At 38.0% G+C, this 25,952-nt stretch overlaps 1 protein-coding gene across 7 annotated transcripts in view; it reads right to left on the minus strand.

Annotated features, from left to right (window-relative positions):
* The window catches only part of LOC135102786 (coronin-1C-A-like), a 106,695-nt gene that overhangs the window by 44,028 nt on the left and 36,715 nt on the right, over nucleotides 1-25,952 (minus strand). For all 7 annotated transcript variants that reach the window (XM_064008302.1, XM_064008299.1, XM_064008297.1 and 4 more), the window contains 2 exons: nucleotides 11,607-11,883; nucleotides 2,924-3,140 (listed from right to left, as the gene is read on the minus strand). In XM_064008302.1, the coding sequence (XP_063864372.1) occupies nucleotides 2,924-3,140; nucleotides 11,607-11,883 (494 nt within the window). The remainder of the gene's footprint in view (nucleotides 1-2,923; nucleotides 3,141-11,606; nucleotides 11,884-25,952) is intronic.

The following is a 25,952-nucleotide window of genomic DNA, read 5'->3' on the forward strand; positions in this document are numbered from 1 at the left end:
ATAAATGGAAAATTTAAACTAAAGAAAAAAATAGAAAGATTGGAGGATGGAAATGAAAGATATAAAGACCCAAAGACATGAGAGAATTGCTAAACAAAAAGTTTCAACAACATTTCATAGAAGAATCAGAACTTTAAGAACCACAAGACTAGAAGACAAAAAAGCAAAGATGGGAAATTATAGTAATTAAAAAAGAAGTTTGTAAAATGATGGAGGAACTGGAAGAAAGAAAAGCAACAGGACCAGATAGAGTATCAGGTTTCATTTAAAAAAAGTGCAGGAAACAATTAACTGAACCAGTATATGACATAATTCAGTGATAAAGTATCAATTGGAAGAGTGCCTAAGGAATGGAAGAGAGAAGACATAGTGCCAATTTATAAATGTGCAAAGAAAGAAGAACCACTAAACTATAGACCAATATCAATGACCTGTATACTATGTAAGATCCGTGAAAAAATAATAAAGAAGCAGTGGACAGAATTTCTAGAAAAACATGCGAGAGAAAAAACAGTAGGGGTTCTGACAAAAGCAATCATGTGTAACCAATATGATAAGCTTTTATTCAAGAGTGACTGATATAACACAGGAGAAGGATGGATGGGGAGACTGTATATTTAGATCTAAAAAAGACTTTTGACAAAGTTTCCCACAACAAACCATTATGGAAGCTAGAAAATATAGGATTAAATGGAAAAATAAAAAAAAAATGGATGGAAAGTTACTTAAAGGGAAGAGAAATGAGAAAAGATAGTGAAAAATGTAAAATCAAAATGGAGAAAAGTAGATAATGGAGTATTACAAGGATCAATGTTAGCACCAATACTTTTCCTGATCTACATAGATGATGTGCCTGAAGGAGTAGAGTTACATGAGCTTGTTTGCAAACGATGCAAAATTACAAAGATATTAAGAAACAGCAAAGACTGTAAAATTCTACATTATAATTTGAATAAAATCTGGGACTGGAGTAAGAGATGCGAGATGGAATTTAACGTGAAAAAAATGTCAGGTAATGGAAATGGGAAAAAGTAAAAAAAAAAAAAAAAAAGATCAAAATGGACATATAAGATAGGAAATGAGAAATAATAATAATACAAGGAGAAAGATTTTGGAGTGATAATACAGGCTAGTCAACACTTGGAGAAGCATACAGAAAAGACATTCAGAGATATATATAAAATGGTGAGAAATACTGAACAGAATTCCACTACACAGATAAAGATATGATGAGAAAGATAATTAGCACTATGATTAGACCAAGGTTGGAATATGCTGAATCAGTGTGGTCTCCCCCACAAGAAGAAACATGTAAAAAACTAGAAAGGATACAAAGGATGCCAACAAAGATAGTTCCAGAACTGGAAGAATTAACATATGAAGACAGGTTAAATGAAATTAATCTACCAACACTGGAAAAAAGAAGAGAAAGGAAAGATTTAATACTAATTTATAAATTATGGAATAAAGTGGAAGAAATAGATAATGAGAAACTGCTGTTAAGAAAAGTAGGAAATACCAGTTGCACACGAGAACACAGCAAAGAACTAAGGAAAGGGAAGTGTTTGAGTAACATAAAGAAATATAATTTCCCATAGAGAAATATAGAAGTTTGGAACAAGCTAAGTGAGGATGTAGTATTAGCAACAAGTGTGCACAACTTCAAGAAAAAAACTGGACAAGTGTGGATATGGAGACAGGACCACACAAGGATAGCTCAGGCCCTAATAAATTACAACTAGGTAAATACAACTAAGTAAATACACATTCCCTAAAACTGAAATAAAAAACAAAAACCATCTTATCCCTTCTGCCTCCATATGAGGAGGCAGACTGTCACCAATAACTCTTACATAAGGGTCAATTAAATTAAACAAGCATTCTCACACAAGGACTCAAAAGTAGAACTGATTTATCCCTGTTACACCATAAAAGGCCTATCTCCTTTTCACATCTGATGGTATAAACTGCTCAGGCCATTTGCTGCTAGGTTCCAATTGAGGTTCTCAAGGCAACATCCCATTCATGCATTCATGACTACACCCTGCCAAGCACATTCATTTTTTTGTTGTTTATAAATTTCCCTCTTATACATATTTAATGTTTTCTTTATATGGTCCCTCCATACCATTTGTGTTTTTCACTTAGCCTTATATACCTAAAATCTGATCCAGTTATCCTCTTCACTTGATGTTATTCATGTATTTTCTCTATATGTCCAAACCATCATATCACTCCCTGCTCTGCTCAATCAGCCAATTCTTCATTTCACACACAATCCATACTTGTTATTTTATATACACTCCACAAACACATCTTCATTATATGCAATTTCCCCTCCTCTCCTACTCCCATATTCTGTTTTAATCAACTATCATGTCAGTATCACCACCCTTTAACTGGTTTACCTTTTTTTTTATTCAAACTAAAAACTAAACACCTTATTCCTTTCTACACCTTTCTTGCTTCATTTATTCTGACCTTCGTCTCAACATCTACTCTTCCACCCATAGCAACAAGCAATCTTAGATAAATGAAACAGTCTAGCAATCTCAAGCAAGTTACAATTCAAAACAGCATTCACCATGTCCTATCCTCATAAACATCATTAATATATGCTTAGTCTCATCTATTCTCTATTTTCTCCTTTCACAAGACCTTCCAAACTCCTCTTATTGAATATCTTAAAATCATAGAGTATGTCCAAAGATAATGGAGAGAGAGAGAGAGAGAGAGAGAGAGAGAGAGAGAGAGAGAGAGAGAGAGAGAGAGAGAGAGAGAGAGAGAGAGAGAGAGAGAGAGAGAGAGAGAGAGAGAGAGAGAGAGAGAGAGAGAGAGAGAGAAACAATGGCTTTCCACACATGGCAATCCATAAAAATACAAGAGACAGACTGAGAGGAATATGCAATGGGGTATTACTCACCACATAAATAAACAAGATTCGTGTCTGGATCATACATTGGGAACATAACACCATTTGAAGAATCCAGTTCCACCATTGTGATAGGGTCATCTAAATGGCCTGGAGCACGTAGAGAGTACTGTCGCTCTGATCTTTTGCTGAAACCTGTTGTGAAGACCAGTCCATTACGAAGGAAGATGGCTCGTGTCGCTTTGCTACCTTCGTGAGATGTTGCTTCCTAAAAAAAAAAATATGTCACTGAGCAAACTTTAAATATAATTTTTTTTTTGTGTGTGTGTGTGTGTGTGTGTGTGTGTGTACTAATAGTGTAACATCTTGAACACAGAGAAATGCAAAAAAAAACAATATAAGGTAGTATCATAATCATAACTGTTCAGCAACAGTTATGGTCACTGATAAACTGATATGATATTCTCTATTCTTCTGTGTTGGTTTGAGCTGAAATTTGGACCAAAGCCTGATTTTGGGATGGTCTATGAACTTCAGGGAAAAGTGGCGCTTACTTAATTTTTTTCTAAATATCTCCTGCCAAATCATAGATATATCTTATACTCCAGTGCACCTTATATGGCAGGAAATATGGAATATATATATATATATATATATATATATATATATATATATATATATATATATATATATATATATATATATATATATATATATATATATATATATATATATATATATATATATATATATATATTATATATATATATATTTTGGTACTTTGTATTATGTCTTTAATCCATTCCATGACACAGGGCATTTAGGCACATCAGATCTTCATTTTCCATTGAAATCAATGGGAAATTAATTAATTCGTTCCAGGGCAAAAAAAATCTAAAAAATTTCCTCTAATATCTCTTACACATTGCAACCAAATGGATACAGAATGGTAGTAATACAAAGTATCAGTAACATAACTTGCTTGGGAAGCATTTTCAGAGTAGTATGACCACAAAATAAGGCAATAAGGGTAAAATAAGTGGCATGGTTTGAGGAAATACCTCTGAGGCCTAAACCCTCGGAAGGCTTATGGACCTGATGGGGTCCCTCCTATTGTTCTCCGAAACTGTGCCTCCGTGCTTGCACCTTGCCTAGTCAAACTCTTTCAGCTCTATCTGTCAACATCTACCTTTCCTTCTTGCTGGAAGTTTGCCTACATTCAACCTGTTCCTAAAAAGGGTGACCGCTCTAATCCCTCAAACTACCGTCCTATTGCTTTAATTTCCTGCTTATCTAAAGTTTTTGAATCTATTCTCAACAGGAAGATTCTTAAACATCTATCACTTCACAACCTTCTATCTGATCGCCAGTATGGGTTCCGTCAAGGCCGCTCTACTGGTGATCTTCTGGCTTTCCTTACTGAGTCTTGGTCATCCTCTTTTAGAGATTTTGGTGAAACTTTTGCTGTTGCCTTGGACATATCAAAAGCCTTTGATAGAGTCTGGCACAAAGCTTTGATTTCCAAACTATCCTCCTACGGTTTCTATCCTTCTCTCTGTAACTTCATCTCAAGTTTCCTTTCTGACCGTTCTATTGCTGCTGTGGTAGACAGTCACTGTTCTTCTCCTAAATCTATTAACAGTGGTGTTCCTCAGGGTTCTGTCCTGTCACCCACTCTCTTCTTATTATTCATTAATGATCTTCTAAACCAAACTTCTTGTCCTATCCACTCCTATGCTGATGATACCACCCTGCACTTTTCCACGTCTTTTCATAGACGTCCAACCCTTCAGGAGGTAAACATATCACGCAGGGAAGCCACAGAACGCCTGACTTCTGATCTTTCTAAAATTTCTGATTGGGGCAGAGCAAACTTGGTATTGTTCAATGCCTCAAAAACTCAATTCCTCCATCTATCAACTCGACACAACCTTCCAGACAACTATCCCCTCTTCTTCAATGACACTCAACTGTAGAAGAACTGTCTCCCTCTTCTACACTGAACATCCTCGGTCTGTCCTTTACTTATAATCTGAACTGGAAACTTCACATCTCATCTCTAGCTAAAACAGCTTCTATGAAGTTAGGTGTTCTGAGACGTCTCCGCCAGTTTTTCTCATCCTCCCAGCTGCTAACTCTGTACAAGGGCCTTATCCGTCCATGTATGGAGTATGCTTCACATGTCTGGGGGGGGGTTCCACTCATACTGCTCTTCTAGACAGGGTGGAATCAAAAGCTTTTCGTCTCATCAACTCCTCTCCTGTAACTGACTGTCTTCAGCCTCTCTCTCACCGCCGCAATGTTGCATATCTAGCTGTCTTCTACCGCTATTTTCATGCCAACTGCTCTTCTGATCTTGCTAACTGCATGCCTCCCCTCCTTCCGCAGCCTCGCTGCACAAGACTTTCTTCTTTCTCTCACCCCTATTCTGTCCACCTCTCTAACGCAAGAGTTAACCAGTATTCTCAATCATTCATCCCTTTCTCTGGTAAACTTTGGAACTCCCTGCCTGCTTCTGTATTTCCACATTCCTATGACTTGAATTCTTTCAAGAGGGAGGTTTCAAGACACTTATCCACCAATTTTTGACCACTGCTTTGACCCTTTTTTGGGACTGGCATTTCAGTGGGCATTTTTTTTATTAGATTTTTGTTGCCCTTGGCCAGTATCCTTCCTACATAATAAAAAAAATAAATAATATAGCTGATGAAATTCACATCTGATCTTTTGGTATATTCAATGTTTCGGCTCTTGTTCAGTCCCATAAATGCCAAAAGAAGACTTTTACTGTAATAAATAAATAAATGAAATAATAGTTTTGTGAGAACTGATGACTCATCAAGAAAAAGTAAAACAACAGGTACAAACTCATGCTGCTTTAAAATGAACAAGTCATGTCAGCAGTTTTAAGATTGTCAAACAAGTATGGAAGTATAGTGGTACCTTGATTTACGTGTGCCCCAACTTACAAGTTTTTTGAGATACGAAATGTTGCAAGCCAAAATCTGAGATATGAGTGAGCTTCAGATATGCTGCCACTAGTTGACACAACAACATCTGCCCAGCATCCCTCATCTCACTCATTCACTTGACATGTTTTAATAAAATATGTTATTTATAAATATTTTTCTTTGAGTAAGCCCTCAATACAAGGAACACATGAACACATATGGGGGGGGGGTGAGAGAGAGAGAGAGAGAGAGAGAGAGAGAGAGAGAGAGAGAGAGAGAGAGAGAGAGAGAGAGAGAGAGAGAGAGAGAGAGAGAGAGAGAGAGAGAGAGAGAGAGAGAGAGAGAGAGAGAGAGAGAGAGAGAGAGAGAGAGAGAGCATTTCGTCATTGGCCATTGTCAAGGTCACTCACTGGCTGTCATTCAAACAATTCATTCTCTCTCTCTCTCTCTCTCTCTCTCTCTCTCTCTCTCTCTCTCTCTCTCTCTCTCTCTCTCTCTCTCTCTCTCTACCCCCCATATGTGTTCCTTGTATTGAGAGCTTACTTAAAGAAAATGTATTTAGAGAGAGAGAGAGAGAGAGAGAGAGAGAGAGAGAGAGAGAGAGAGAGAGAGAGAGAGAGAGAGAGAGAGAGAGAGAGAGAGAGAGAGAGAGAGAGAGAGAGAGAGAGAGAGCGATATGTCATCGCCCATTGTCAAGGTCACTCACTGATTGTCACACAGCCACAATTCATCTCTCAAACCTGCAGTTGAATGTGTGTCAGCCAACTCTCCTGCATTTTGAGACCTAGGATGTTCATAAAATAAAGCAAGCATTTGATAATTTTGAAATGTGCTGTAATTTGAGAACAGTTTCATAAAGTAAAACAAGTGTTCGACAGCCTTAAACGGATTGTTATACCTGAAATTCAGTAAACAGAGGTTCATTATATTGACAGTTTATTGTATTTAAAAAAATATGTAAAAAAAAAATAAAAAATTGGTGTTTTTTTGGGGGGGTGAAAAGAATTAATGGCATTTCAATATGTAAAAAAAAAAAAAAAAGTGTTTTTTAGGAGGGGTGGAAAGAATTAATGGCATTTCAATTCATTTCAATTAGAAAATTGATTTGACATGTGAGCAAATTGAGTTACGAGGTCTGTCACAGAACAAATTAAACTCGTAAATCAAGGTACCACTGTACCATATATGCTGACATACAAGTTGATATGGTGCATAGGTTTACCCTTAAAATTCTGGGGTATTATTCAGGTTTAGGCCTATATTCACTGGATAAGACAACCCCCAAAAATAAGGCAGTACCACTTCCCCAGCCCTACTGTGTGGAAAGAAAACACTATGGTATCTCATAAATATACAATAGCTTAAATATTTACCACATAATGTTACAGTGCTAGAATTGGTTCTTTCAGCTGCCATGTCCACCTCTTGCATTTGCTAAACTATTGCTCAAGTTTCTTTTGTTGGTATCATTCATATGCTACACAAATAAACATGCATTAGGTAGCAGAAACTTGTGGTATTAAAAACTTATTACACAAATACTGGTAATATAGCATGGTAACATCAAATGCCAACACTGCTGAAACAAGTTCCACAAACTACTACCAGTCAGTTGTACCATACAGCAGTATAAACAAAAGCAAACCAAGTTCAACAACTGGCTGCTTAGTGTTGATGATGCCACTGGTACACCGATCAACTGTTGCAAATGACAGGTTACAGGACTATTTTCTATTACTATAATGTAGTATCTATGTGTAAACCACTTTTGTATTATATAGTAATGTAGATTTCCCAAACATAAGTTTCAGTGAGAAATAAATACTGTTGGTTGCTGAAATTAGAGTAATTAATGCATCAAATGATGTGAATGGCAGGTTTGCATGGCAACACATTTTTACTTTTTGCCACAGTTTATTTCATGGTGAAATTACCATAGTTTTTCTGATAGTTTAGATAATTCTATGATACTTCTAAAACACTTGTTGAAATCGAATTCTAACTCACAGAGTAAACCAGCCTAGCCAAACCTTAACGAATATACAGTAAGCTAACCAATGAGCAATGGCAAGTTTTTGATGTCATTATAATTTCTATGTTAAATAAACCTAACAAACATGATTTTCAGGAGAAAATAAGTATGGTGGGCTACTAGAGTTATGGCAAGTGGTGTAGAACGAGTGTTAGGCTGGCAGTTTCACTTGTTTACCCATAGAGATAAAAGTTCATGTTTTATATTCAGTGGATAAGTCAATGCCTGGTTCTGGAGAGAGATTTTTAGGCTTTGAATGTCAACTTATACTCCAGCATGTATGGTAAATACTTCTCATTTGGTGCTAAATCTGATATATTATCATTATCATCATGTGATAAATCACAGTAGGAGGAGGAGGCAGTAGACACCTGCCGAAACGATAATTACTCCCAGTGAGGTCTAAAGCACTGTTCAGGGGGTGCTGTGAACTTATCATTAAACCCAGCTGTGACCTCACTGAACGTTTCCCTTTGTGTCTCACAACACAAGGGGTTAGTCACAGCCTGCCCTCTAAAGACAACTCTCTTCCTCCACACAAAACTACAAGCACCTAATAACACACACACCCTTCACTCAAAAAAATTTAAAATCATGGCGACTCCTACACCAGCCTCGGAGTCCCCATCTGGGGAGGGGACCATAAATGTCCCCAGGTCGGACTGCCTTTCCGTCGACGACCCTAAGTGTCTTGACACCCCCCTCAACTTTTTCTTCATTAACTTCTGCAACATTCGCGGTCTAAGATCTAATTTTCAATCTGTAGAACACCACCTCCCCTCTTCTAAACCTCATCTTCTTTTCCTCACTGAAACTCAGGTGTCTGAGGCAACTGACAGTAGCCCCTTTTCTGTTCCCTCCTACTTTCTCTATCCTCATTTTCGATCCAAAGCTGGATGCTGCGTTTATGTGCGCAATGACTTAACCTGCTCTCGTGCCCACGCTCTTGAATCTTCCGAGTTTTCCACCATCTGCCTACGACTACAGAGTCATTCTCATACTAAATTTATCTGTGCTGTATACCTCTCTCCTAACTCCTCTGACTATAAGAAATTCTTTGACTACTTAACTTCCAAAGTGGAGCACATTCTGACCCTCTTCCCTTTTGCAGAGATCTCCATTCTTGGAGACTTCAATGTTCACCACCAGCTTTGGCTTTCCTCTCCCTTCACTGACCATCCTGGTGAACTAGCCTACAACTTTGCTATCCTCCATGACCTAGAGCAATTGGTGCAACACCCTACTCGTATTCCTGACCGTCTTGGAGATACGCCCAACATTCTTGACCTTTTCCTGACCTCTAATCCTTCTGCTTATGCTGTTACCCTTTCTTCTCCGTTGGGCTAATCCGATCACAATCTCATTTCTTTATCTTGTCCTATCACTCCAATCCCTCCTCAGGATCCCCCTAAGCGAAGGTACCTCTGGCGTTTTGCCTCTGCTAGTTGGGGGGACCTGAGGAGGTATCTTGCTGATTTTCCTTGGAATGACTACTGCTTCCGTGTCAGAGACCCATCTTTGTGTGCTGAGCGCATAACAGAGGTGATAGTGTCTGGCATGGAGGCGTACATTCCTCACTCTTTTTCTCGTCCTAAACCTTCTAAACCTTGGTTTAACACAGCTTGTTCTCGTGCTATACATGATAGAGAGGTGGCCCACAAAAGGTACTTAAGCCTTCCTTCACCAGAATCTCATGCACTTTATATTTCTGCCCGGAACCATGCCAAGTCTGTTCTCCAACTAGCCAAAAACTCCTTCATTAACAGAAAATGTCAAAACCTTTCAAGATCTAACTCCCCTCGTGATTTCTGGCATCTAGCCAAAAATATCTCCAATAACTTTGCTTCTTCTTCTTTCCCTCCTCTACTTCAACCAGATGGCACCACTGCTATCACATCTATTTCTAAAGCTGAACTCTTTGCTCAAACCTTTGCTAAAAACTCTACCTTGGACGATTCTGGGCTTGTTCCTCCCTCTCCTCCACCCTCTGACTACTTCATGCCACGTATTAAAATTCTTCGTAATGATGTTTTCCATGCCCTCGCTGGCCTAAACCCTCGGAAGGCTTATGGACCTGATGGGGTCCCTCCTATTGTTCTCCGAAACTGTGCCTCCGTGCTTGCACCTTGCCTAGTCAAACTCTTTCAGCTCTGTCTGTCAACATCTACCTTTCCTTCTTGCTGGAAGTTTGCCTACATTCAACCTGTTCCTAAAAAGGGTGACCGCTCTAATCCCTCAAACTACCGTCCTATTGCTTTAATTTCCTGCTTATCTAAAGTTTTTGAATCTATCCTCAACAGGAAGATTCTTAAACATCTATCACTTCACAACCTTCTATCTGATCGCCAGTATGGGTTCCGTCAAGGCCGCTCTACTGGTGATCTTCTGGCTTTCCTTACTGAGTCTTGGTCATCCTCTTTTAGAGACTTTGGTGAAACTTTTGCTGTTGCCTTGGACATTTCAAAAGCCTTTGATAGAGTCTGGCACAAAGCTTTGATTTCCAAACTACCCTCCTACGGTTTCTATCCTTCTCTCTGTAACTTCATCTCAAGCTTCCTTTCTGACCGTTCTATTGCTGCTGTGGTAGACGGTCACTGTTCTTCTCCTAAATCTATTAACAGTGGTGTTCCTCAGGGTTCTGTCCTGTCACCCACTCTCTTCCTATTATTCATTAATGATCTTCTAAACCAAACTTCTTGTCCTATCCACTCCTATGCTGATGATACCACCCTGCACTTTTCTACGTCTTTTCATAGACGTCCAACCCTTCAGGAGGTAAACATATCACGCAGGGAAGCCACAGAACGCCTGACTTCTGATCTTTCTAAAATTTCTGATTGGGGCAGAGCAAACTTGGTATTGTTCAATGCCTCAAAAACTCAATTCCTCCATCTATCAACTCGACACAATCTTCCAGACAACTATCCCCTCTTCTTCAATGACACTCAACTGTCTCCCTCTTCTACACTGAACATCCTCGGTCTGTCATTTACTTATAATCTGAACTGGAAACTTCACATCTCATCTCTAGCTAAAACAGCTTCTATGAAGTTAGGTGTTCTGAGACGTCTCCGCCAGTTTTTCTCACCCCCCCAGCTGCTAACTCTGTACAAGGGCCTTATCCGTCCATGTATGGAGTATGCTTCACATGTCTGGGGGGGTTCCACTCATACTGCTCTTCTAGACAGGGTGGAATCAAAAGCTTTTCGTCTCATCAACTCCTCTCCTCTAACTGACTGTCTTCAGCCCCTCTCTCACCGCCGCAATGTTGCATATCTAGCTGTCTTCTACCGCTATTTTCATGCAAACTGCTCTTCTGATCTTGCTAACTGCATGCCTCCCCTCCTCCCGCGGCCTCACTGCACAAGACTTTCTTCTTTCTCTCACTCCTATTCTGTCCACCTCTCTAACGCAAGAGTTAACCAGTATTCTCAATCATTCATCCCTTTCTCTGGTAAACTCTGGAACTCCTTGCCTGCTTCTGTATTTCCACCTTCCTATGACTTGAATTCCTTCAAGAGGGAGGTTTCAAGACACTTATCCACCAATTTTTGACCACTGCTTTGACCCTTTTAAAGGACTGGCATTTCAGTGGGCATTTTTTTTTATTAGATTTTTGTTGCCCTTGGCCAGTATCCTTCCTACATAAAAAAAAAAAAAAAAAAAAAAGTATTATCTTTTTCTCTTCTAGAAATATTAATCTGAAAGATGATGGTAATGATGATACATTCATTGACTTTGTGGATCTTACCTCAAAGACTTCTCCATCTCGGGGGTTTATTATCCTAATTTTCTTGTCTTTACAAGTTGTAAGAAGTAGAGATCCATCCCAGTTAAAACAACAGGAATAGATGATATCAGGGTGGGCATCAATGGTGGACAGGGCTTCTCCACACCCAACATTCCAGATGACCACTATATTGTCTGACCCAGCTGATAGGAGGATGTTGTTGGCTGTTGGATGCCACACCACCATGCCCACTCGTCGCTGGTGGTACACAAGATCCACCACAGATTCGGTCATGGTCCTAGAAAAGTACACATATAGCAGTCACTATTTTGTAACAAAAATCAAAACAAAAAAGAAGTCGGTTCTACTAATAATATAACAATCACTCTCTGGTAAAATAATTAAAACAAAAACCAATCATAATTTTTCTATCTTAAAAGAGGGGGCAACTTATTGCTAATATTTCTACTAGAATTACAATCCAATTAAAAAAAAGTTCCATAATATTAGCAAATTACAAAACACAATAAAACCATTCCTATAAAATATTTGTAGCCATACTGTAAAACAAAATACAAAGGATAAAACTATATTTTCTTAACTAATATCATCTTTCAAAATATCTGAATCACCTAAATGAAATACAATTGCTCCTATTCAATCTTTACCAAGCAAACTAAGCTACAATAACATGGTGGTCTGATCTGGAAGCATAAGGAAATGAAAAGTAAAACATAAACTACATTACATACAAGGTAAGCGTGAATGTAAAATTTTACAAGGAGTTACCATAGTAATTCATGGAGATTTCCACTGAGGGACCGATGAATTGACCCCATAGGTCATGGCTTAAGTGGCAATACACAGGGCTTTTTATTGGTTTTTAATGACAAAATATCAAATTGACACCTTATCACAAGTTATATTTCAAGGACAAGGACAATGGTGGTGTTGTGAGATTTAGGTGGTGATCCCATGCAGTATGTGACTGACACGTGTTTTAGTGTGCTGTCCTTATCTCCATCTGAAAGTGAGTCCAAATGTATAGTGATTGAACACACTAGAAAAAAATTACTTAACTGTATTACTTAGTCGTATTGTACAAGATCCAAGCTAAAGCTCATTTGTCCTGTCTCCATATCTGCAGTTATCCAATTTCCCTTTAAATTTGCTCACACTAAGTTATAATCACCTCTTCACTTAAACTATTCCAGAGATCAATGCTTCAATACGAGAAACTATATTTCTTAACGTCACTGAGACATTTACTCTTTTTAATTTCTTTTGTACGTCCTCTCATACATCTTGTCCCCTCATCCATATGCATCTACAAAACTTGTCTGTCTACCTTTTTCATACAGTTTATTAATTTGTACATTGTTATCAAGTCTCCCATTTCTCTTTTCTCTTCCAATGTTATTAATCTAATTTTTTCCAGTTGCTCTTCATAAGTCTTTTCTTTGAATTCTGGCACCATCTTCATTGCTGTCCTCTGTATTCTTTCCAATTTCCTTATACAGTAAAATCCCTCTCATCCGGCATTCAAGTATCCGGCACATTTTTCCCCAAGCCTTAAAATCAATAAAAAATCAATGTGTACTCATAAAATCGATTAAAATTCCCGCACGAGGCATACTTTGTCCTCTTGCCACCAGAGCGCACTGCTTCGCGCCACCCGCGGCCCACTGCACTGTGTTTACTCTGTGACTCAGTCCCACGTGTGCACTGTTTATCACCTGACGCTTTCATCATTCCTAAAGTTGTAGAAAAGAGGAAGCGTGTTGTGCTTACACTTAAGCAGAAGGTAGACATTTGTCGATGATTAGAGAGAGGTGAAAGCAGAAAGCAACTAATGGCGGAATATGGTGTGGGCTCATCAACTATTTATGACATTAGATCCCAAACGAAAAAGTTGCGGGATTACATGAAAGCCACCAACACCCCAAAGGTAGCGGAATAATACTGAATAAAGCAAATAAGTGTATACGTACTTTATTTTTGTAACCCATCAACTTATTTATAAGAGGAAAGTATTAAAGAGAATGTTAGTACAGTAGTATTGTGTGTTGGTGAGTGTGAGGTGGCAGCGCGGGTGGCGACGCGCGGCACGGCGATCAGCTGATCTTTGTTATGGTAAGATGTGTGTGTAGGGTGGTGATTGTGGACATAATTTCACTTCTATTCAAGTATCCAGCATGTCAGCGGTCCTGTTGATGCCAGATAAGAGGGATTTTACTTTGGCAAATCACTTGTCTGCTAGATGGTGCCGTTCACATGAGATACACTACACTTCGCCACACAGTCAGTTACTACGCAGACACCACACAAGTCGGACGTCGGTCCCGCCTCCTGTTAAGTTGTTACGACTTCTGTTATCGGTGAGTAATAGGAATATTACAGTTTTCTTGTTTGGATTGTGTATTATGATTTCCATTACCTGTTATAAGGGTGGAGTATTGTCTTTAGTTATCCGTTACCTGATTATAGGGCGGAGTATTGCCTATGGATATCAGTTACCTGATAAGGGCGGAGTGTTGCCTATTTGAATCCGTTACCTGATTTAAGGGCAGATTATGGACTATAAATATCCGTTACCTTGTATAAGGGCGGATTATTGGTTATATGATATCCGTTACTTGGTAAAAGGCGGATTATTGGCAAATATTTTATGCTATATATATATAACAATATTTGGGCACTCGTGAGCCGACATAGGTGCGAGATGGTTCCATCTTGTTACCCATTATTGGGGCAAGAGGAATATTGCCTTATTTACAAGCCTGGGGGCATTTGACTTCCCAGATTATTATAGGGAAAAAATTTTTAATTTACAGTTGCCCTGTGTGTGAGGTTAAGGCACCCGTGGGGTTATAAAAGGAACTGCTGTTAAAAGGGGTGGCATCTTGTTAACATTAGCCGCCATGTCTAGGACGCCTTCTGATGCTTGCCCCAGTCCTGAGAGATTTAGAACTATCAGCATGCCACGCACCTCAGCTAAGGTAAAGGAACTACACAAGGGGAGTAAACATGATGAAGAAAGATCCAGATCCAAGAGCCGTTCTACTCGTCATGAGAGGTTAAGTTACTCTCTGTCACCTTCCCCTTCTCCAAAATACGCTGGTGAAGACAGCACTGCGCCTTCTTTGGGCATGATTATGGATGCTTTGACTGAGTTGAGGAAAGACATGGACAAGCTTAAGAAGGAAAATAGGGCTGTGAAGTCAAAAGCAGTTCATAACAATGCTCCCCTGTTGGTGTCAAATAATACTTTGGTGCCTGATTCTCAGGAATCACAGGCAGGATTTTCTGGATTTAGAACTCCACTGAGGGAGGACAGTGATGAGGAAGAGGAAATCCAGAGGGATGTTACTCATGATAGTATATTGTTACAAGGTGCTAAGAATTATGGACCCACGGAAACTGTCTCAAAAGAACTTGACAAGGAAATTGCTGCAATGGTGAACCACCTGTTTATTAATGGCATGAGGCAGGAAGATTACAAAGCCATTGTAGAGGATGAGGTGACATTTAGACCAAGTAACTGCCATGCATTAACTCAAGTGGATTGCAACCCACAGGTCCTGGACGCGCTGCCTGCAGAGGCAAAGAAGGCAGACTTCCGCTTAAGGGAAGTGGGAAAAGATATTACCAAGGCAGCTACTATTGTTGTAAAATCGCTTACTGTGCTAGACATGGTGGCACGTGATGAAGAGCACCAAATTATTGCAAATGAGGTGGCCATGCTCAATGGTGCATTGGCATTATTGGGTAATGCCCACTACAGAAATAACTTGACCAGGCGACATATCATAAAGAGGGACATTAATCCCAAATATTCTCATTTGTGTGCTGACAAGGCTCCCATGACGGGTCTATTGTTTGGGGATGACCTATCACAAGCCACCAGAAATATTGAGGAGGCAGAAAGGCTGAAAACCAAGTTCACTTTTAAGAAGCCTACATCATGGACTGCAAGCAGTGGCAGATTTGGTGGAGGTAAACAACATAACTTTTTTGCCAAGGCCTCCTCCCGTGGATTCCCATCCAGATATCAGCTATGTGGTTTTCGCAGGATGCCCTCCAGTGGTGAACACAGGCGCTCCTACCCTGCTCAAGCTTGGACAACAAAAAACGTGAGAGGCCGGGGTCAACACAACCCCCGGCGTTAACCCAGGTGAAAGAACAATTTGAGGCTGGGCAACTTCACAAGTTTATCAATAAATGGCGTGTGATTACAAGTGACCTGTTCATTTTGGATATGGTGGAACATTGTCATCTGAATATAGATGAAGCTAATATCGGATATTTATTTAGAGAGGATATACAGTATGTCTTTAGTGAGGAAGATAAACTGATTATGCATCAGGAGGTTAAAAAATTGTTAGAGATAAAGGCCATCATAGAGACACATAGACAGGATCAACAAATACTTTCACCAGTTTTTCTGAGGAAGAATAAGACTGGGGATTATAGGATGGTGTTAAATCTTGTAAAACTGAACAGGCATGTAGAATATACTCATTTTAAAATGGAAAATTTTGAACAAGCATTACAGTTGCTTAGTCAAGGAGATTATATGGCTTCTATAGACCTTAAGAAAGCCTATTATTCAGTAAAAATTGCAGAGGAACAACAAAAATATCTGTGTTTTAGATGGCTGGATAAGATTTACCAGTTCACATGTCTACCTAACGGGTTTTCGGATGGTCCTGTTCTATTTACAAAACTTCTGAAGCCAGTTTTCTCTACACTTAGGCATAAAGGCCACAACATCACTAGTTATATTGATGATACGCTTCTGTGTAGTAGCTCTTTGCCGAGATGTTTTGATTGCATGAATGACACCATTCAGTTGTTGCAGAGTGTAGGTTTCTGCATAAATGTGGAGAAATCTGTTTTGAGTCCCACTACGCGTATTGGGTATTTAGGTAACGTGATAGATTCGGTGGCCATGACAGTTACCTTGCCGGCGCGTAGGAGGGATAAAATTATACAGCATTGCTCTCTTTTAGTCAATAGACAGAAAGAAAAAATTAGAATTGTGGCAAGAGTGATTGGCCTGCTGGTGGCAGCAATCCCAGCTGTAGAGATGGGGAAGATGCACTATAGGAGGATGGAAAGAGCAAAGATCAAGGCTTTGGAAGAGGCATGTGGAGACTTTAATAGATGGATGAACATTACAGAGGAGATTAGAACAGATTTAAACTGGTGGATTAAGGAATTGGAGAATCAAAACAGGAAAATATTCAGAAATGCACCAGATACTGAGTTGTTCACAGATGCTTCAAATCTAGGATGGGCAGGTTGCCTAAATAGCATCACTACCAATGGCAGATGGTCCCCTGAAGAGGTGCGTTCGCACATTAATGCACGTGAATTATTGGCTATATTATTCTCATTGAGATCTTTTACACATCTCCTTAGAGGTTTACACGTCAGGGTGTTATGTGATAACACCACAGCGATTAATTACGTGAATGATATGGGAGGTGTTAAGTCAATAGTTTGTGATGACATTAGTAGGGACATCTGGGAATGGTGTCTTAGTAATGGGGTATGGCTGACAGCTTCCCACATACCAGGCAAATGTAACGTCATGGCCGATGAGGCATCACGTTCCTTTAATGACAGACGTGAGTGGCAGCTGAATGAGATGATATTTAAGGAATTGTGTTCTATATTTGGGAATCCTTGTATAGACCTATTCGCTTCATGTTTGAACAAACAAATGACTCCATTCTGTGCATGGACACCAGATCCAGAGGCTGCATATATTGATGCATTTACAATTCCGTGGGCTAATTTTAAATTGGTTTACCTCTTTCCTCCCTTCTCTCTGATCTCTAGATGTCTGCAGAAGTTAAGGGAGGAAAGGACCAGAGGATGGATCATAGTGCCACTTTGGCCATCACAACCGTGGATGGGGGTGCTCCTTCGGATGCTAGTAGACGACCCTCGGGTCATACAGAGAAGGAAAAATGTGCTAATGCATCCGTCAACTGCAGAGGAACACCCAATAATGAAACACACAAATTTGATGGCTTGTCAGTTGTCCGGAAACAACTTGGAGAACGTGGCATATCTAAAGAAGGTACGGAAATCATTATGGCCTCTTGGAAACCAGTAACAGGTAGACAATACAACACTCACATCAAGAGGTGGACACTCTTTTGTAGTAGAGGGAACATTAATCCCATTGCACCATCTGTAGCAGATATATTAAACTTTCTGTCTCATAACTTTCAAAGGGGTGTGGGTTATGAAAGCATTAACACGGCGAGAGGGGCTCTATCTGCAATAGGAATTATGGTGGAAGGCTGCAGAGCGGGCAATCACCCACTCGTCAACAGATTTATGCGGGGAGTCTTCAACTTACGCCCTTCTACACCCAGGTATGCGACAACCTGGGATGTGAAACTTGTATTACAAAAGATAAGACTCATGGAACCACTACACAGCCTAACACTGAAAGACTTGTCGCTAAAAATGGAGATGCTGATGGCAATGACACAAGCAGCCAGGATCCAAACTTTGCACTTATTATCGTTGGTGAATATGGCATTTGGAGAAGAATCTGTTTCAGTTTTGTTAGGAGGTAACATCAAGCAATGCAGGCCAAAATTTAATGTTCGTACTATTGTATTTAAAGCTTATCCTCAGGATTACAGATTGTGTGTAGTTAAGACTATGAAAGAATATATAGAAAGAACTGAGAGGCTAAGGACAGAATCTGGAAATGCAGATGGGAGACTACTCATAAGTTATATAAAACCTCATAGGAGTGTTTCTAAGGACACGGTGGCAAGGTGGCTTAAGACCATGTTATGTAAGTGTGGGATTGATACCAAGAGGTACACAGCAGGTAGTATTAGACCTGCGTCAGTGTCTAAGGCCAAGGCACTGGATGTGCCTATTGCCACCATCATGGCAAAAGCTGGTTGGACGCAGGAAGCCACATTTGCTAAATATTATAATAAGGATATACAAGGGGAAATAGACCCTTTTCAAGAAGCAGTGCTAGGCTCAGTATAATGTAAGGTTTGAAATGTTATCAGCAGTAAAAATCATGTTCTATTTTCATAAATGAAATTGGGTTTTTGTAATAGGAACTTTTATTTACACCTATTTACAAAATGTGAATTTTGACAGAACCCTTTACATACAACACCCACATGACTTTAAAATCTCATGTGAACGCCACCATCTAACAGACAAGTGATTTGCCGAAGTAAAATTACAGAAGTACATGAGACTTACCGTAGGTTAGTTGAAATGTGCTTCGGATTTTGCGAGGCACATCACGTCTGCTAGATGGTAGAGTTCACATGCCCTCCACTCCCTCCCTTTGTTAATTGATGATTCTTGGTTTACACAACAAAAATTCACTGACTGGAAGGGTTGGGAGATAATATTTCATGTGGGTAGTTGTATCTTTAAAGACTGACTGTGTGGCGAAGTGTAGTGTATCTCATGTGAACTCTACCATCTAGCAGACGTGATGTGCCTCGCAAAATCCGAAGCACATTTCAACTAACCTACGGTAAGTCTCATGTACTTCTGTAATTTTACTGTATCATGGTTATAATTGTTTTTTTCATCATATCCATGTCCATGTAGGTAAAAAGCCACTATTGTTACTTAACATCCTATATGTGGAGACAAATATCCCATTTATATGTTTCTCTGATGACAGTGTGTGTATTTACCTAGTTGTATTTACCTAGTTGTAATTTACAGGGCCTCAGCTATGCTTGTGTGGTCCCATCTCCATACCTACACTTGTCCAGTTTTTCCTCAAAGTTGTGTATGCTCATTCCCGATACTACACCCTCACTGAGCTTGTTCCAGACTTCTATATTTCTCTGTGGGGAAACTATATTTCTTTATGTTACTCAAGCATCTTCTTTTCCTTACCTTTTTGCTGTCCTTGTCCTCTCTCAGCAGTAGTTTCTCATTATCAATTTCTTCCACTCCATTCCACAATTTATAAATTAGTATTAAATCTCACATTTCCCTTCTTTGTTCAAATGTTGGCAGATTCATTTTCTTTAACTTGTCTTCATATGTTAATTCTTTCAGTTGTGGTACCATCTTCATTGCCATCTTTTGTAGCCTTTCAATTTTTTCACATGTTTTTTTCTTGTGTGGAGACCACACTGATTCAGCATATACCATCTTTGGCCTAATCACAGTTATAATGATCTTTCTCATCATATCTTTGTTCATGCAGTGGAATGCTGTTCCAATATTTCTCATCATTCCATATGTATCTCTGAATATCCTTTCTACACACTTCTCCAACTGTTGACAATCATGTGTTAACACTCCCAGATCTTTTTCTTGTACTTTTATTATGTTTTCATTTCCCATTTTATATGTTCATTTTGGTCTCTTCACTTTTTCTTAATTCCATTACATGACATTTTCACATTAAATTCCATCTTCCATTTCTTACTCCAACTCCAGATTTTGTTCAAACCCTTTTGGAGAATTTCACACTCTTTGTTGTTTCTTATACATCTTTGTAATTTTGCATAATCTACAAACAAGCTTGTGTAACTCTTTACTCCTTCAGGTATATCATTTGTGTAGATCAGGAAAAGTATTGGTGCCAGTACTCATCCTTGTGGTACTTTGCTAACTACTTTTCTCCATTCTGATTTTGCTTCTCTCACCACTGTTCTTATTTCTCTTCCCAACTTTAAGTAATTTTCCATTCAAATTTTTTTTACTTTTCCATTTAATCCTCCTATATTTTCTAACTTCCATAATAGCTTGCTGTGGGAAACTTTATCAAATTTTTTTTTTTAGATCTAAATACAGTCTACACATTCATCCCTCTCCTATGTTATATCAGTCATTCTTGAATAAAAGCTCATCAAACTGGTTACACATGATAGCTTTTGTCTACAGCCATACTGTTTTTGTGTTATTACATTGTTTTTTCTAGGAATTCAGTCCACTGTTTCTATATAACTTTTTCATAGATCTTACATACTATGCTAGTCACTGATAATGGTCTATACTTTAGTGGTTCTTCTTCCTCTCCACTTCTATAAATTGGCACTATGTCTGCTCTCTTCTATTCCTTAGGAGCTCTTCCAGTTGATACTGAGCACTTAATTATGTCATATACTGGCTCAATTAACTGTTTCCTGCACTCTTTTAAAATGAAACGCTATTTCTTGCTATCTTAAAGTCTTCTTTATTTATTTATTTATTTTTTGTTTTAATTTCTTTTCAGTCTTATCCATGATTCATCTCTTTTCTTTGCAATTGGACATCTTGCATTGAACCACACCTGTTTTCTTTTTCTTTAGTTTTGTATAATGGGACATATTTATTCACTCCAGTCTCATATTTCCATAAAAATGCCATACTTATCTTGCACTTCATTTGCTCTCTTCAGCTTTTCCCAGTCCACTTCTTCATAAAATTTCTTAAGATCATCTATATTCACTTTTCCATAATTTCTCCTATTTTCTTTGTATGATTCATCCTCTTCAATGACATCGTTATTGGTCTCTATTTTTTATCATTACAGGGTCAGTTGTTCCCATGTGGCATACGTACCTCAATTCTTTAGTGTGTGTGTGTGTGTGTGTGTGTGTGTGTGTGTGTGTGTGTGTGTGTGTGTGTGTGTGTGATTTGCCTGTGTTTGTCTGCTGGTCACCCAGCCAGCTGTTCCCCTACAGAAAGAGCTCAAAGCTCATAGTGACTAATCTTGGGTAGGACTGAGACCACTTACACATCACACACCGGGACAGCGAAGTCACAACCCCTTGGGTCACTTCTTGTACCTACTTGCTGCTAGGTGAACAGGGGCTACACATTAAGAAGCTCACCTATTTGCCTTGCTGTGCCCCAGGATTCAAACCCGGGCCTTCTTGGTTATGAGCCAAGCGTGCTAACCACTACACTACATGGTGTGTGTGTGTGTGTGTATTTACCTAGTTATAATTTACAGGGTCTGAGTTATGCTCATGTTGTCCCATCTCCATATCTACATTTGTCCAGTTTTTCCTTGAAATTGTGCACACTCATTGCTGATACTACATCCTCACTGAGCTTGTTCCAGACTTCTATACCTCTCTGTGGGGAAAGTATATTTCTTTATGTTGCTCAAGCATCTTCCTTTCTCTTAGTTTTTTTTTTTGCTTCATGGTGCATCTTTCTTTTTCTTATTTTTTTTGCTGTGTCTTCAAGTGTATCTGGTATTTCCTACCTTTCTTAGCAGCAGCTTCTCATTATCTATTTCTTCCACTGTTCCACAATTCATAAATTACTATCGTCTCCTTTTTCTCTTCTTTGTTCCAGTGTTGGCAGATTAATTTCATTTTACCTTTCTTCATATGTTAATTCTTCCAGTTCTGGAACCATCTTCATTGCCATCCTCTGTATCCTTTTAAATCTTTTTATCATATGTTAATTCTTCCAGTTCTGGAACCATCTTCATTGCCATTCTCTGTATCCTTTTTAATCTTTTTACATGTTTCTTCTTATGGGGAGACCACACTGATTCAGCATATTCCAACTTTGGTCTAATTATAGTGGTAATTATCTTTCTCATCATATCTTTATCCATGTAGTGGAATGCTGTTCCAATATTTCTCACTATTTTATGTGTATCTTTGAATATCTTTTCTACATGTTTCTCCGACTGTTGACTATCCTGTATTATCGATCCCAGATCTTTCCCTTCTTGTACTTTTATTATTTCTTTATTTCTCAATTTATATGTCCATTTTGGTCTCTTTTCACCTTTTCCCATTTTCATTACATGACATTTTTTTCACATTAAATTTCATCTCCCATTTTTTATTCCAGTCCCAGATTTTGTTCAAATCCTTTTGAAGAATTTCAGTCTTTGTTGTTTCTTATGTGTCTTTGTAACTTTGCATCATCTGCAAACTAAGCTCATGTAACTCTTTACTCCTTCAGGCATATCATTTATGTAGATCAGGGAAAGTATTGGTGCCAGCACTGATCCTTGTGGTACTCCACAATCTACATTTCTCCATTTTTATTTAACATCTTTTACTACTGTTCTCATTTCTCTTCCTTTTAAGTAACTTTCCATCCTTTTTTTTTCAGTTTAATTATTTTATTTTTTAGCTTCCATAATAACCTGTTGTGGGAAACTGTCAAATTTTTTTTTTTTTTTATCTAAATACACACAGTCTACCCATCCATCCCTCTCCTGTGTTATATCAGTCACTCTTGAATAAAAGCTCATCAAACTGGTTACACATGATCACTTTTGTCTAAAACCATACTATTTTTCTGTTAATGTATCATGTTTTCTAGTAATTCTGTCCACTGTTTTTTTATCACTTTTTCAAAGATCTTACATACTATGTTGGTCATTGATACTGGTCTATAGCTTAGTGGTTCTTCTTTCTTTCCATTTTTATAAATTGGCATTATGTCTGCTCTCTTCCATTCTACTCTTCCAGTTGATAACGTGCACTTTATTATGTCAAATAGTAGTTCAATCAATTGTTTCCAGCACTCTTTTAAAATGAAACCATATACTCCACCTGATCTTGTTGCTTTCCTCTCTTCCAGTTCCTTCATCATTTTATAAACTTTAATTACTATAATTTCCCTGATTTGCTTTTCTGTCTTCTAGTCTTGTGATTCTTTAAATTCTGATTCTTCTGTGAAAACATGTTGAAACTTGTCTAGTAATTCACTCATGTCTTTTGGGTCTTCATGTTTCATTTCCACCCTTCAATCTTTCTAGTTTTTCTTTTAGTTTAATTTTTCTATTATTAATCTGTAGGACAGTTTTGGTTCATCCTTGCACTTTTCAACTATATCCTTTTCATATCCTTTCTCTTTCTCTCTCCTTATTTTCACATATTCATTTCTTGCTATCTTAAAGTCTTCTTTATTTATATGGTTTCGGTTTCTTTTCATTATTATTCATGCTTCACCTTTTTTTTTTCAGCTGAGCAGCTTACACTGAACCACTCCTGTTTTCCTTTTTTTTATATTTGTATAATGGGACATATTTATTCACTCCAATTTCATATATTTCCATAAAAATATCATACTTATCTTGCAAATCATTACCTTTTTCAGCTTTTCCCAATTCATTTCTTAAGGTCATCTATGTTTGCTTTTACATAGTTTCTCCTATTTCCTTTGAATGATTCATTCTCTTCACTGACATCATTATCAGTCTCTATTTCTATCATTAAATGGTCACTTTTTCCCATGGGGCACACACATCTTAATTCTTTAGTTAGGTTGATTCCTTTCATTGATAACAGGTCAAGTCTTGTTGGTTTGTCATTTCCCCTATATCTTGTATTTTCAGTCACCCATTGCGTCATTGTATTTTTCATAGTCAGCTTCAGAAATCTTTCTCCCCATACAGTCTCATTTCCTCCTGCTTCAAATGTTTCCCAATTTACTTCTTTACAATTGAAGTTACCTCTTTTATTACTTTTATTACTTTTGACTAATTTATTCAAACATTGAATGGTATCTTCTATTATTTTCTCATATTCTTCCTTGCTCCAAAAATCTATTTTGAATGGTACATAGGTTGTTATTACTGTTAGTATTTCTCCATTATTATCCTCCAAGTTAACACTCACTATTTCTGCTTTTTCCTTCTCCATATTTCACTATTTTTTTTCTTTGCCTCTTTTCTTATCATTATCATTACACTTCCTCCTCCTTCACTAATCCAGTCTTTTCTCCATATATTGTAGTTATAGTTAATGACTATCTGGTTTTCTTCCTGTGGCTTTGTTTCTATTAAAGACACCACCTTTGGATTTTTCTCTTTTAAATAGTCTTGTAATTCCAGTTTTCTGTGTATCAATCCATGTTGGTATATGTCACAATTTGTCATTCATTTTTACATTTTTTTCTATTGTATTTTCATTTATATCTTTACTTTTATGTATCATTTCTTCACTCCCACAAAACTCACAAAAATTGGAGTTTTCTTCTTCTGTTCTCAATTCATTTTTCTCTTTAGTCTCTTCATAGATTTCTTACTATTTTTTTTCCATTCTTCTTCATTTCTGTTCTTCCTAATATATATATATATATATATATATATATATATATATATATATATATATATATATATATATATATATATATATATATATATCCTTGCAATCTTATAATTCTCTTAGTTTGAATGAACTTTCTGGTATCTCTTCTGCTGCTTGTGATTTTAGTCTTATTTTCATAGGTCATATGTTACCTTCCAGATAAGGTTCCAGTCTAACTACTTCTTCCACTTCTTCCTTGAATTTAGTGTCATCTTCATCATTTATTTTTTTCAGCAAGTCCACTGTTTTTGTTTCTGTGCATGTGTGTGTTCTGTCCTCACATTTGGCAGTGCAGTGATTTATCACCATCACATCTAAATCTGTTTGTGTGTGTGTGTGTGTGTGTGTGTGTGTGTGTGTGTATTTACCTAGTTGTATTTACCTAGTTGTATAGTACAGGGTCCGAGCCAAAGCTCAATTAGTCCTGTCTCCATACCTGAATTTATCTAATCTCTCTTTAAACATGTGCATGTGTGTGTGTGTATGTGTGTGTGTGTGTATGTGTGTGTGTGTGTGTGTGTGTGTGTGTGTGTGTGTGTGTGTGTGTGTGTGTGTGTGTGTGTGTGTGTGTGTGTGTGTGTGTGTGTGTGTGTGTGGTCCTCATATCTGACCATGCAGTGGTGTAGTGCCATCGCATCCAAAACTGTGTGTGTGTGTATTTACTTAGTTGTAGTTACCTAGTTGTATTGTACAGGGCATGAGCCAAAGTTAATTTTGTCCCGTCTCCATAACCATACTTATACAGTTTCTCTTTAAACATGTATACAATGTTTGCCACAACCACCTCTTCCTTCAAATCATTCCAGATTTCAATAGTTTGATACAAGAAGCTGTATTTCTTGAAGTCGCTTGAACATCCATCCTTCTTTATTTTCTTCCCATGCCCCTTCATCCATCTCTCCCTTTCTTCCATCTGTGATACCAAGTCATTTCTGTCTATTCTTTCTATATTGTTTACTAATTTGTACATTGTTATCAGGTCTCCTCTTTCTCTTCTCTCTTGTAGTGCTGGTAATCCCATCTCCAAGTCTTTCTTCATAGTTTACGTCTTTCAATTCTGGTACCATCTTTGTCACTATCCTCTATATTCTTTCCAGTTTCTGTATATCTTTTTTCTATGTGGAGCTGAAACTACTGCAGCATACTCTGAGGTCATATCATGCATGTTATAATTTTCTTCATATCTTTATCTAAATAGTTACATGCCACCTAATGCTTGTTAACAAGCTGAATCTATCCTCTATATTCTTTCCAGTTTCTGTATATCTTTTTTCTCTTGGAGCCGAAA

Source organism: Scylla paramamosain, chromosome 8 (assembly GCF_035594125.1).
Source record: "Scylla paramamosain isolate STU-SP2022 chromosome 8, ASM3559412v1, whole genome shotgun sequence".
Classification (NCBI taxonomy): Eukaryota; Metazoa; Arthropoda; class Malacostraca; order Decapoda; family Portunidae; genus Scylla; species Scylla paramamosain.